At 37.3% G+C, this 12,634-nt stretch overlaps 2 protein-coding genes across 5 annotated transcripts; one reads left to right on the plus strand and one right to left on the minus strand.

Moving 5' to 3' along the window:
* The first annotated feature begins 95 nt into the window (after positions 1-95).
* Positions 96-9,105, plus strand: LOC133670195 (uncharacterized). Of its 4 annotated transcripts, none has more exons than XR_009834022.1 (20): positions 96-251; positions 495-607; positions 715-790; positions 893-1,035; positions 1,128-1,214; positions 1,465-1,548; positions 2,324-2,531; positions 3,288-3,373; positions 3,514-3,745; positions 3,904-4,027; positions 4,162-4,298; positions 4,734-4,842; positions 5,926-5,968; positions 6,122-6,293; positions 6,715-6,785; positions 6,884-6,977; positions 7,657-7,866; positions 7,942-8,151; positions 8,509-8,662; positions 8,785-8,924. XR_009834022.1 is itself a non-coding variant. In XM_062090703.1 (20 exons), the coding sequence occupies exons 1-20, from the start codon at positions 234-236 to the stop codon at positions 8,792-8,794; spliced, it is 2,634 nt and encodes an 877-aa protein (XP_061946687.1). In that variant the 5' UTR covers positions 96-233; the 3' UTR covers positions 8,795-9,105. The 4 variants fall into 4 exon arrangements, 2 of the variants coding, with proteins under 2 accessions (XP_061946687.1, XP_061946686.1); XR_009834023.1 differs by having other exon boundaries at positions 8,774-8,887; XM_062090703.1 differs by having other exon boundaries at positions 8,267-8,662; positions 8,774-9,105.
* Positions 9,106-9,334: 229 nt separating this feature from the next.
* On the minus strand, positions 9,335-12,337 carry LOC133670196 (calcium uniporter protein 6, mitochondrial-like). The gene is made up of 2 exons (XM_062090704.1): positions 11,482-12,337; positions 9,335-10,119 (listed from the first exon to the last, which is right to left on the minus strand). Exons 1-2 carry the CDS (start codon positions 12,007-12,009, stop codon positions 9,637-9,639), a joined length of 1,011 nt encoding a protein of 336 aa, XP_061946688.1. The 5' UTR covers positions 12,010-12,337; the 3' UTR covers positions 9,335-9,636.
* Between the last annotated feature and the right edge of the window lie 297 nt (positions 12,338-12,634).

Below are 12,634 nucleotides of genomic sequence, written 5' to 3' on the forward strand. Positions count from 1 at the left end.
TTTTTTTCAGAAAAATATGATAAAATAAAAAAAAGAGATAAAACACGGGCCTCTGGAGTGTGGGCTGAAGCCCATGAGGACGGGGACCAAACGGGGCCAACCAAGATGGCAAGAGAAGAAAGAGCGGGAAAAAGAGAGAGAGAGAGAGAGAGAGACTACAAGAGCAGGGCATTAGCAGATGTGTGTGATTTCTCGTACCAGAAACCACACAGCGTAGCACATCACGGCAAGCAATGTTATCCACACTCAAGGTGCTGTGCTGTACCGTACCTTTTCTTCTTCTTTTTTTTTTTCAATTAAAAACTTAAACCCAAGCCCTCACCCTCCTCTTATTTCTCTACGGTTTTACCTTTTTTTTTTCCAGCAATTCGTTTTTGTAGTATAGTTTGTTTGTCACGATAAATCACAATTGATTAACCAAAAAGAAAAAAAATCAATTATTTAATCATTCTTAAAATTATACTGAGTGGGTTTTGTTTGATTTGGGTACACAGCAATACTTTGGGTATGCGAATTTCAGGGCTTACCAGAAGGAGGTGATCGACCAGATTCTGGACAAGAGGGACTGTTTAGCGGTCATGGCCACTGGCAGCGGAAAGTCTTTATGGTATCATACCACCAATACCAACCCTACATTTTATACAATAATTTTCAACCTTTTTGCTTTTTCACAATCGTGTATATATATTTTTGGTGTGTGTGGCTAAACTACAGCTACCAGGTTCCTCCTTTGCTTCTTGAAAAGACTGCCATAGTCATAAGCCCCCTTATTTCTTTGATGCAAGATCAGGTACGTCCTTATTTATTTGCATTGCCAATTAATTTTATTTCCGCTATACTTGTATGCATCAATGCATGTCAATTTAGGAATGAAATGAGCTCATTTAATTAGGTTATGAGTTTGAAACAACGCGGAATCAGAGCTGAGTTTCTTGGAAGTGCTCAGACTGATGGTTCCGTCCATACCAAAGCTCAGACTGGTCATTTTCATTTATTGTTCATGACACCTGAAAAGGCTTGCTCCACCCCTCTCAGGTTCTAGCTTCTTCTCCCCCCATCTTTAATTTGCCACATGCATTTACTTTTTATTATCAACTTAGGATGAAAATGCTCTTTTTTATTTGTAGCTTCTGGTTGAAATTGCTAGAGGCAGGAATTTGTCTCTTTGCTGTTGATGAAGCTCATTGCATCTCAGAGTGGGGCCATGATTTCAGGTCCCGTCCTTAATGCTTTAGTTTTTTTTCTTCTATATTTCCCTACTTCTTTTTTGTGCTACATTGTCCGAAATTTCTTTCTTTTATCTGATGGTTCCATTAGAATTGGAATCAGACTCATGATGCTAGCCAAACATTTTATTTTGATCAATCATGCCGCATCACTCCTTAACTTTTTTTCTTTATCAGTAATCGCTTTCATTATCTTACTAGTTTTGAGGAATTCTCTTCTTTGTTTTTGGTTTATCAGGGTGGAATACAAGCAGTTAGGCAAGTTACGTGATGTTCTTTTGGAAGTTCCATTTGTTGCGTTAACTGCAACTGCTACTGAAAAGTATGTGCCTCGTGTATTTGTGTGAACAGATGTGATCATTTATTGATCGTCCTTTCCTGTCTCTAGTATAAGAATGTGTTTGGAGAACGAAAATCTTCATGCTTTCTCACTGACATTCAGTGTTGGATTTATCTAAATTTTAGATTTCTATAAATTGATCTTACTCTTAATTGTTACTTTATCTTTATGACATACTTTACTTTCAAGTGTACATATATGAATCATCTCATTCTGTTGCTAGAGCAAGTCATTTTTGAAGTCTAGACTCAAAATCCAACCCCCTCCAGTCCTCATGTAGCTGCATTTACCTCCCACAAAATACAAAGACACATGTACCAGCAGACATCTTTACATCGTATCCTCTATGGCTTGGTTGGAAAACATGATCTGAACACAGATCAACTGCTCATTCTCTAACAGATCTAGAAGCAGATGCTACAAAGGTTCAATAGGGAACTGAATATTGTTCTTAGTTGTCCACATTAAGTGAGAAGCAGCATACCTTTTTTCCTCACATTTTTCCTTTCATAATTCAGCCAAGAACTACATCAAGTAAAAATTGTGTATTTCTAAGCCAACAAATGTTCTTGGACATTAATTCTTATATAATTGTTTGCTTCTAGGTAGTATATAATTGTTTTGTTTCGTAGTTTTATAAGGCACTGAATTTTGTGGTGTTATCTACTTAGGTGTTCTATACTTATTTATTTATTTGCTTTGCTATGTTTTGGGGAGAGGTAGTCTAATGCTGTCTATTCTGCATGCATAATGCCAGGGTTAGAATTGACATCATCAATTCTTTGAAGATGAACAATCCTTATGTTGCTGTTGGCTCATTTGATCGTAAAAATCTCTTCTACGGTGTCAAACATTTCAATCGCAGTCTTCAATTTGTGGATGAGCTTGTGCAAGAAATATCAAAATATGCAAGGAAGGCCGGGTCAACTATTATTTACTGTACAACAATAAAAGATGTTGAGCAGGTTCTTTTTGTTCCTGTTTTTATTACTAAAGATTGTATGCCTTTTATTATTTGCTTCTTTGTTTGAAAAGAGGAATTGCATATCCTCAAAACAATTAAGCTTCACCATCCATTTCAATTCAGAAAGAAACACCACCCACAACTGTAATTACAATTGACCAAGCTCTAAAAGCAAAGGACCAAATTTATGTTTGTATAACCACAAAGGATTTTATTTCATTTTCATGTAACCATAAAGGGGTTAGGGAGTATCTGTCTGAGGGCTTTTGAGGATTAGTTAAAACTCACAGTACCGCCTAAGCTATGGCATTCTTATATTTGACTGCGAGAATATGGTTGTTACTGATATGTGCTAGTGATATACCAAGGAGATGAGATTGAGAAAGGAAAAGGAAGGTTAAATCGATTTTTAGAAAGAGATATTAAAGATGCCTGATATGTTCCCGCACCACATGGATTAGAACCTCCTTGTAATGTTATATTATGTACTCATCAGTTTTCATTTGGAGCAGGAAAGAAGTTGTTTAATCATTTGGGAGTTAAAATTTTCTTTCGGAACAAATTAACTTTCACAGATTGCTTTCTGTATTAATTTTGATCATCACCATGTGAAGATGTTGACAAATTTTTATCTGACAATTTCTCTTCCCATTCCATCCTCTGGATGCTTTTTTGTTTTTTTATAAGCATGTGTCATTATTATGAATATTTTGACTAACTTCTGAACAATGTTTCGTCTTTGTAATATATTCTCTAGATTCACAAGTCACTGAAAGAGGCAGGAATTAAGACTGGAATATATCATGGTCAAATGAGCAGCAAAGCTCGTGAGGAGTCCCACAGGTTTTTACCTTATGTATTGTAGGAGTGTAGTGGTTTTAGTTTTCTTGCATCTAATTAATCAACTTTTGCGTGTTGCACTCTCATTTGTCTCCTTGAATTATCTCTTTATTTTATTAACTGATTCCTTTACTTCTATTCAGATCGTTTGTAAGAGATGAACTGCTGGTCATGGTTGCTACTATTGCCTTTGGCATGGGCATTGATAAGCCAAACGTAAGGCAGGTGATACATTATGGTTGTCCAAAGAGTATAGAATCTTATTATCAGGAAAGTGGGCGATGTGGGAGAGATGGTATTCCTTCTGTCTGTTGGCTATATTATACAAGAGCTGACTTTGCAAAAGCTGATTTCTATTGTGGAGGATTAAGAACAGTACGCAACTTTGTTTCTTCTTTCATGACACTCGTCAAACTTTTTCTTTGGCTTGTTAAAATGGTGCTGATGGTTGACCTACTCTGCTAAATTTCTTAAATGATGAAATATTTGAAATGTGCTATGCTCTGCATTTCTTTCCTGCTGCCATTTTCCAGGAAAATCAAAGAAGGGCTGTTATGGAGTCATTGATGGCTGCGCAACACTACTGCTCACTAACCACATGCAGAAGAAAGTTCTTGCTCAGTTATTTCGGGGAAAAATTTTCAGCTGAGAAATGTGGTTTGGTTCTTTCTTGAATACATCTAATCGAACTTGTCCTTCTTTGGCTTTCAATAACAGACCTTCTTTTATTTACAAAATTACTTATTGTTGTATCCAATTTTGAGCATGATTAATATGCGTTGCACTTTCAGGAAATTGTGATAACTGCATGGTCTCAAAGAGGGAGCGTGACATGTCTAAGGAATCATTTCTTTTAATGTCTTGCATTCAATCATGTGAGGGTAACTGGGGCCTCAATATGCCTGTAGATGTTCTTCGTGGATCCAGGGTAAGTATTATTTATTGTGAATAGCTCATGATTGCTGGTCATTCTCCATTATAGATACAAACATACATGCATGTATATATGTATACTTGTATTCATTGATGTATGTATAAACTTAAAAGTAAGGTATTTAAGGAAATTTTGATATCTCTTTTGATAAACAACAAAATGCTGCATGCTTTCAGTAGATATTTTAGAGGGGAAAAGAAGAAATAAAAGCACCTTACTTACCTGTTCTTTTGGTGGGTGGAGTGGAGGAGATTAAAGTTGCTGGCATGTATAAGGAAAATTATTAGCTGTAATGATAAGGCATTGGCAACTAATTTAAGCTTTTCTATGAATCTTTTGAATTTTGTTTTTCTATGGCTTCAAGATTTTATTATTTTCTTCACCCTCAATTCTTATGCAGATGCTTTTGCTGTCTCTCTAAATTTACAGGCAAAAAAAATTCTTAATGCTCATTTTGACAAGCTACCATTTCATGGACTTGGGAAAGACTACTCGTCAAATTGGTGGAAATCACTGGCTTACCAATTAATTTCTCACGGTACCTGAAGCAATATATATTTGCGACTGACAATTCAGTTATTATCATTCAGAAATGAGCAATTGTCATTTATGGTTACTTGGTGCAAAGAATTATTGATTGTATTGACGTGTTTTATAATGATTGTGAGTTGGCATTGACTACTTAGTCACATATATTTACTCAAAATTAGAATTTTCTGTAGCTTAATAGATTCTAGTATCTTTACTGGGAGTTAGAAGAAGCTTCTGAAACAAATGGATTTAGAAAGGATACTCCCCATCACTCTGGGTAATGGCCAAAACACCTTTTTATAGCGGGATTCTCCACATTTCATGGCTCCCTTGAAGATTTATAGCAGAGTATTCCTCTGATTGAAGTCTTAGTGTCTATTTCCAATAATGATTGTAGGTAGCCTGTTGCTTACTCACTTGGAGGATTTAGTCAACAATCAAGTAACTTTATGTGGTTGGTTTTATCCCAACCAAGAGGAGGAAGACACTGTTACATGGAAACCAACAAATGATAATAACTTCCTTGTAATATTTTCTGGGGAAACTCTTGAGAAGAATACGGGAGTAGATTGGTACAAGTTAGCACGTGCCCTTCAATTTCTGGGCACCACTGTATAGCTAACTTGCAATAGGTTGTCAGCACATGATCGACAAGTTAATTAAGGGGGGATGGTTACAACTTGGATGTTCTGTATGCATTTTGATGAAAGAAGATATATTTTTCTCCTGTTCATTCACAAAGGATACTTAGACAAATTCTGCTGATGATCAATAGCTTCAAATTAGTGAAGGATTGACATTGAGCTTATCTGGGATAAAGCCTATCCACAAAAGAAAATTTCGTAGTTGCAATAAAAAGCTTCAGTTCCAGCTTTCATAACATAGCACCAATTGCAGTATTGAAAATCAATCTTCTTGCCTATCACAAATAATCATTAGTTGTTGACTTCATGTTTGTAGTTATAGTTCATGTCTTTCCTTGAAATACATTTTATCTACAAAATTTTATATTGTACTGTCTGTTGATGATTCTTTGAAATAATAAAGTCATAGTTGCCAGTTTTAGCTAATAAGTGTTACTTACAAACAGGTTATCTGATGGAGACTTTTAGAGATACATATAAATTTGTAAGGTAAATTGTGCTCTTTCATTTTCTTGAGTGCAAATTTACATACTAGAAAACTTCCATAGAGTTCTTTTGTTTATCCTTCTCCCCCGCTATGTCTGTTTGTCATAATCGATCAGCTAAGTACAATTGACTAAAGTCTATGTCTTTATGCATCAGAGTAAGTCCAAAAGGGAAGCAATATATTCAGTCTGCTAGACCTGATCACCAACCAGCTCTAATATTATCATTGACTGATGAAATGGTTGAGGATGAAGAACAACAATGCACAACAGGCGGGGTTGGAGAGTTGAATAGCATGGCAACTTTAGAATGTGAACAATTGTCAGAGGTTGATATTTTATCTCCATCTCCTGTTCCCTTTTCTTTTATCCTCATTGTTTATGATATTGTCAGAGGTATATGTTGGTGGAAAGGAATATGGGCTTCTATTATCAGATGACAGGAGGGATTGGATTTGTTAGGCATGTTTTAAAACTTCATGCACTATTATTGAAGTGCTCTTGGTTCAAAACCCCTGCATGCTGTGTGTTTTCAAGATGAAGCCAATGAGGCAAATTCTCCCTTTCTTCTTCCATGCGCTTCCTTCTATTTTTTTTTTTTTGCAAAGAACTGTTTGTGAATTCTGTTCTACTCACACTTCATGAATTCAGCTTACAAACTGCATCGCTGATCTGCCACCCATGCAGTAAAATATTTTTTTTTAGTTACCATATATACTTCTTGGTGAAGTCATGCATTTTTTTATGCAGGCTGAAGCACGAATCTTTCACATGCTTTTGGATGAGAGAACCAAGCTTGCTAAAAGCATTGGGACTGCTCCGTAGGTTCATATTTCTTTGAAGGCTATAAATCCCTAAAGAGCTGCTTAGTTAATATGGAATATACCATCTGAGCACCTGTTCTTATTGCTTGCTACAGATATGCTGTATGTGGTGATCAAACAATAAAAAAAATTGCTTTGGTGAGACCATCTACCAAAGCAAGGTTGGCAAACATTGATGGTGTCAACCAGGTGAGTCTTAACGACTGGGACAAAAAAATTCTTCATAATATTTTTTATTCATTTCTTCATTGCACTAGTTATCTATCTCTTAATTTGGCATCCTTCCTTGTGCTTTAACCAGGAAATGTTTTTTTCTTGGAATGGAGTTTTAAAGAAATTTTATTTTTCCTAATTTTGATGTTTGTACAAGCAATCTTACCGCTATCCATTTCAATATGTAAATTAAGAATTTCTGGCTACTGTAGATGTATTATGCGGTGACTGAAATTCTCTGACTTTTTAATCTTTTCCACACCCATGAAACAGAGATCACTGAACTTATTGTCATATTTACTTGTCTTGACAAGCCACCTCCATATTGCAATCGAGTTTCTGATATGTAGATTGGGTGGTTAGTGGCTGGTCTTCCTATTATTGTTGTTGCATGATTTTGAGAAAATAATAATAAAAAAAAGAAAATAAGGCATCTTCTATCATTATCACATTTGATCCTTTGACATTCACTTTGCTACACCTTTCCATTTTCTTCTGCAAAGGAGGTAAGGGGTGGGGTGAATGGGCATACTTAGTACATACCAAGAGAATAATTTAAGGAGTTAAGAAAAGCAGAAAATTTGTTTTTTCAGTCACGGTTTACCATTTTGCTTGTACTTCTCAATGTTAAGAATGGAATGTGGTGATGTTGCAGCATCTTGTTGTGAGACATGGCGATTATCTTCTTCAAACTATTAGGGATCTGTCACAAGAACTTAACCTTTCCTTGGACGGGGGAGCAAACTTGCAGACTGCTAATACGAGAAAAGCCAATCAAGTACCAAATCACAAGATATTAACCCCAGCTAAGTTAGATGCTTGGAAAATGTGGCATGAAAATGGTCTACCAATTCAAAAAATCGCGGTATTTCTTGACAAAATTTACAATTATATGTTATAGACATTTTAGTGCTTTAATCACTTTAATTTTTATTCCCAGAATTTCCCTGGTAGATCAGCTCCTATAAAAGAAGGAACTGTAGTTGAATATCTTCTAGAAGCTGCACAAGGAGGACTCCAGATTGAATGGACTAGATTGTGCGGTGAAGTTGGACTTTCACGTGAAAGATTGTCAGAAATTGAGGGTGCAATCTCAAAGGTTGGCTCTAGGGAAAAGTTGAAGCCCATTAAAGATGAATTACCAGAAGATGTAAGTTGATGCGCTAATTTCTCTGATATTTCTGGCTTAATATTTGTTACTGATCATTGAGTTCAGGATCACTTAAAAAGTATACAACTGAATGAAAACTCACTAATAACATCAGATAAGCTACGCACACATCAAGATCTGTCTGGCAATGCAAAACTGTGGGTTTTCACCTGAAGTGACTCCACCTAGCCACCTTGACACATCGAAGGCTGATGAATTTGTGGAAAGTGAGTCTGGAATGGTTTCCACTGTTACCAGCTGCTTGGACACGGTTCATGAGGTTGAAATATCAGTCAAGATTATGGCTACTCATTGTTGCTCAGATCATAATGAAGAAACTTCCTCCCTTATGGTCAGAATTGCACAGGACCAAGAGGTTCATCCTATCAATGATGCAAATGTACTTTCCCCAAGGAAACGTCAAAAGGTAGATATACCTGAAGAAAGCTCAACTGCATTGGAAGCTACGGAGAGTTCCATACTGGATTGGCTCAAGAAGTATGATGAAGGGGTGAGTTCAGCATGAGCAAACCCATTTAATCCATATCTCTGCACTAACTGATGAAGATCTTTGGATATGTTGCCTTTCATATTTCTTTTACGTGGCAATTTGATGATGCAGATGTGTTGCAGGTTTTCATGAGAGATATTTTGGAGCATTTCAACGGGTCCAAAGAGGAATTGGTGATTGATTTACTAAGTAGCCTTGAAAGCGACTTCGTAATATTTAAGAAGAATGATCTGTATATGCTTTTGTAATGATGAGATAAATCAAGATTGCTGGCACTAATTTGGATGTATTTTCATTTTGTTTAGACTTTTACCATGTAGCTTTTTTATGAGCTTTAAGTTGTCATGAAACATGAATCAGTTAAGAACATCATCAGCAGCTGGAGTGTTGTCTTCAGGCGCAGAGTTCATTTTCCAACTGAAAATTGTTCATTGATTATTGAATCCCAGTGAGAGTTATATTCAATTATTACAACAGAATCCCTTTTCAAGATTGGGGGAAAAAAAAAACTGCAACTTTATCCAATCATTTGCAAGGCAAACAAGCTGCAATCTAAATACTTGCTCGATGGGCAATTTCAAGAAATCATCATAAAAAATCTACTCTTATGTTCAAACTCTCGTCGACTACTTTTACCAAGACTAATTACCTAATCGTGGAAAGAGGCAGTAATTTCAAAGAAATTTTGTATCTGATGGTCAGCATCTGAATGGCATGGGCATCGATGCTTTCAGCATTACGATATGCTGTTCAACAAAAAAAAATACAGGATCCAGCACTGCTAATAGAACGAAATTTTTACCAAAAAATGAGAGAGCTACGACAAATCAGCAAATAGTATTTTCTCAAAAGAAGAATGATGTTAATCCTTTAGCAAGGCGGGAGGGACCAAGATGGTTAGTGGGATAAATTCTCACGAAAGGTTTCGAAAATCCTACTTGGATTCCCATCTTTCAAACCAAAGCAAGAGGTGACTACTTGTGCATGGCATCGTCCAGTTCCAGTTTCATCCCTACACGTTTTTTAATAGAGGCTGTGGCATCCAGAGGTGATTTGTGTTTAAGTTGTAACTCCTTGAATCTCTCAACATCAAAATTAAGCTTCTTGAACAACTTCCTTTGTCTTGAGAGAAACAGCCTCTTCATTAGGTCTTGGTAACTTGGATCTCTTGCAGTGATCAGGAAGTAGGCATAACCTATGACTATGCTAGAGGTTGTGGCGAAAAATGCAATAGGTTCCATCACATCCCATGAAAATTCCCAAAATGTTAGCCGGAAAAACAGCCCAACCTGCAATAAAGCTAAACACAATCCACTATAGAGGATCCGGCGAACCTCCTTATGTGCCTGTACGTCAATTTCTTCTTTCTTCTCCTGAAGCATCTTTAGCTCATCTCTTGCAGGGTCGTCTTCAGGAGTTAAAGCGAGCGGCACTGCTCTTCTTATCAGATCTACCACCTGCAACATAAGAAAACTATCAAGGCAAAACCAATTTGTAGTCAGGACGACTAATATCCAAGGCATAGGAAAAAAAAAAGTTTAAATCCCTTGCCTTGTACAAAGGAAATTCATGTACTTTCTAAATCTGTACCAACATTATTGTATATATAAACAAGTGAAATCCCAAAACCAAGGATCATGCTGCTTCTGCCTGATACAACTCGGAGCCCAATAACCACAAGCCATACTGTCTTTAGACGTCAAGTATAGTGTTCCTCTGAAAGCTCAAAGCATAGATATAGCCCAACCAAAACGAGAACTAGAAAACGAGTTCTGCACACAAGGCTCTGATAACGTACCAAGACAGAAGCAAAAGCAACTTCTGACAAATATCAGCAGGCAAGCTCACTGCCAAATGCACAAATGGATAGTGGCTAAATAAAATCTAAACGTTTATCATTCATTTGACTTCCTTTGCTGCACCCTATACACAGAGAAATTGTATAGGGTGAAGGGTGTTTTCAGAACAGCTTTCTAACTGCCCCGATTGGCATTCCAATAAGCAAAGAAAGAAGTAAATATGCTTCTCAGTATGTCCCCAACCGCTGCAAATACTATAGTAGTAGTAATAGAGAAATGGAAATTTTGAAAGAGATGCTGAATAAAAGTAGAGAATTTAAGAAGTGTAAGCTCAAACAGCGGAGAAAAAAAAGTACATTGTAAATGGAAAGGGAAGATTTGATGAATGTACCCAGCCCCAACAAGCTAGCTAAAATAGGAATGGCGGGAACATTTATGAGTTGAGGAAGATACTAATAGCAGCAGCTCATTGTCAAATATACATAAATGGAAGGAGAAATCGATTGAATGTAAACGTAGTCAATACTGAAATTTTAAGGGCATATTCTCGGTCTAGAACGTTTAAATATCACTCAAAGATTAATCTGGTCTTTGCTTGGTGGGAGGGAGGGACTGAGTAAATACAGAATGCAGATAGAGAGAAGCACTTCAATATGGCAAGCTGGAAGTTGAAAATCCTGTGCTTATCATGGAGCAGCAATAAATCAGTAACAGAGAAGGAGGGATGTGAAATTAATGATGGGAATTGAAAAATCAGAAGAATAAAAACAGTGAAAAGAAAAGGGGAGAGAGAAAGAGAGGGGAAGGAGGAGGAGATGCGGTGTATGTCTCAGTCTGCCCCCACCATCCACCCGAAAGTAAAGTAGCAAAGCAATTGATTGGATTATGGAAACATACATATGATAATAAGTTAAAAACAAGATTGACAATTAAGAACATACATAATAAGTAGAAGGGAAGAAAGGTGCATATAAAGCAAAGCAAGAAAGATGGAAAAGGAGGGCAGGGGTAGCTACCTACCTTATCAGGATGAAGATAGACTTGGTCGCGGAAGAGAAGGACGACCCCAGCATCATCAAGGACATGGGCAAAAGTAACGGCCTCATCGTGAGATCTGGCAATACCGATGCTCTGGCAGGCTTCGAGGAGGTCTGAGAAAGGGATAATTTCCCTGGATTCCATGCCAAGCTTCATCTTGAGAGCCTCCACATTCACCAGTCTCATCAGCCTCTTCGCCTCCGAACTTGTTATCAATATATTTTTATCATTCTTATTATTGTTTTTATTATTGGAGGAGGGAGAAGAAGCTTCAGCATCAGCATCAATAGCGGAAGAAAAACAAATGGATGTGATTTTGCAGAATGGAGTTGAAGCATCAGCAGCAGCTCCTCCTCCCCTACCAGAATAATAATAATAAGAATAGGCAGAGGAAGCAATAGTCCTGGTGGTGGTGCATCGCGGTGGTGTTGAGAGGGATTGAGTGTTGGCGGCTAACAGAGTGCGCTTCAAAACCCCAGGGGCAGAGGAGGACCATAATCTGCTCCACATTGTTTCTTTTTTCCTTCAGCTTTACCTTTAGCTTTTTGATATAATACAGTGTAGCAACATGGAAAAAGGTGGTTGATGGGAAAGAAGGAAGGAATTAAGGCCGAAAGGGGGAAGGAAGGAAGGAGAACGCAGTTGGAGAAGTCTAAGTGTTTATAGTATGGAGGGACGAGACGGCGATCGGAGGCAGGGGAAAATTCAATGCAAGCGAGGCGAGAAAAAAAGAAACGATAAGATCAAATCGACAAACATAGGTGTGGTGTGGTATGCCAGTGACTAGGCGCTGGACTAAAAATTGCATTTGCATAGGATTATGCTCCGGTTTTAATTAGCTTACCGTTCATAACTAGTTAAAAAGGGATAGTAGCTTAAATTGACCAATTCCAAGGCCAAAACTACCCATAGGACACGGTGGCGAGGCCTTCCAAGTTTGACCGCAATCCATCCTTTTGGATCCATCATCTTCCATTTTTGAGCACCCACTGTTAGACCAGACTCTTTCTCTTCCTGCTTCCAATCGTGACTCCTATCATTATTACAAATACAATAGTACTATCTATTTGATTATAATGTGATTGGAAAACAGCAACATAGAGGACTAACTTCTCAGCCCAGAGTAGCACGATAT

The sequence above is a fragment of the Populus nigra genome, chromosome 12 (assembly GCF_951802175.1).
Source record: "Populus nigra chromosome 12, ddPopNigr1.1, whole genome shotgun sequence".
In the NCBI taxonomy this organism is placed as follows: Eukaryota; Viridiplantae; Streptophyta; class Magnoliopsida; order Malpighiales; family Salicaceae; genus Populus; species Populus nigra.

Coding starts and splice junctions, on each gene's coding strand:
- LOC133670195 (XM_062090702.1), top strand. Junction 791..892: donor TTTCTTTGATGCAAGATCAG/GTACGTCCTTAT, acceptor TCATTTAATTAG/GTTATGAGTTTGAAACAACG. Junction 6,978..7,656: donor ACATTGATGGTGTCAACCAG/GTGAGTCTTAAC, acceptor GTGATGTTGCAG/CATCTTGTTGTGAGACATGG.
- LOC133670196 (XM_062090704.1), bottom strand. CDS start 12,009: ATGTGGAGCAGATTATGGTCCTCCTCTGCCCCTGGGGTTTTGAAGCGC. Junction 10,120..11,481: donor TCTATCTTCATCCTGATAAG/GTAGGTAGCTAC, acceptor CTTATGTTGCAG/GTGGTAGATCTGATAAGAAG.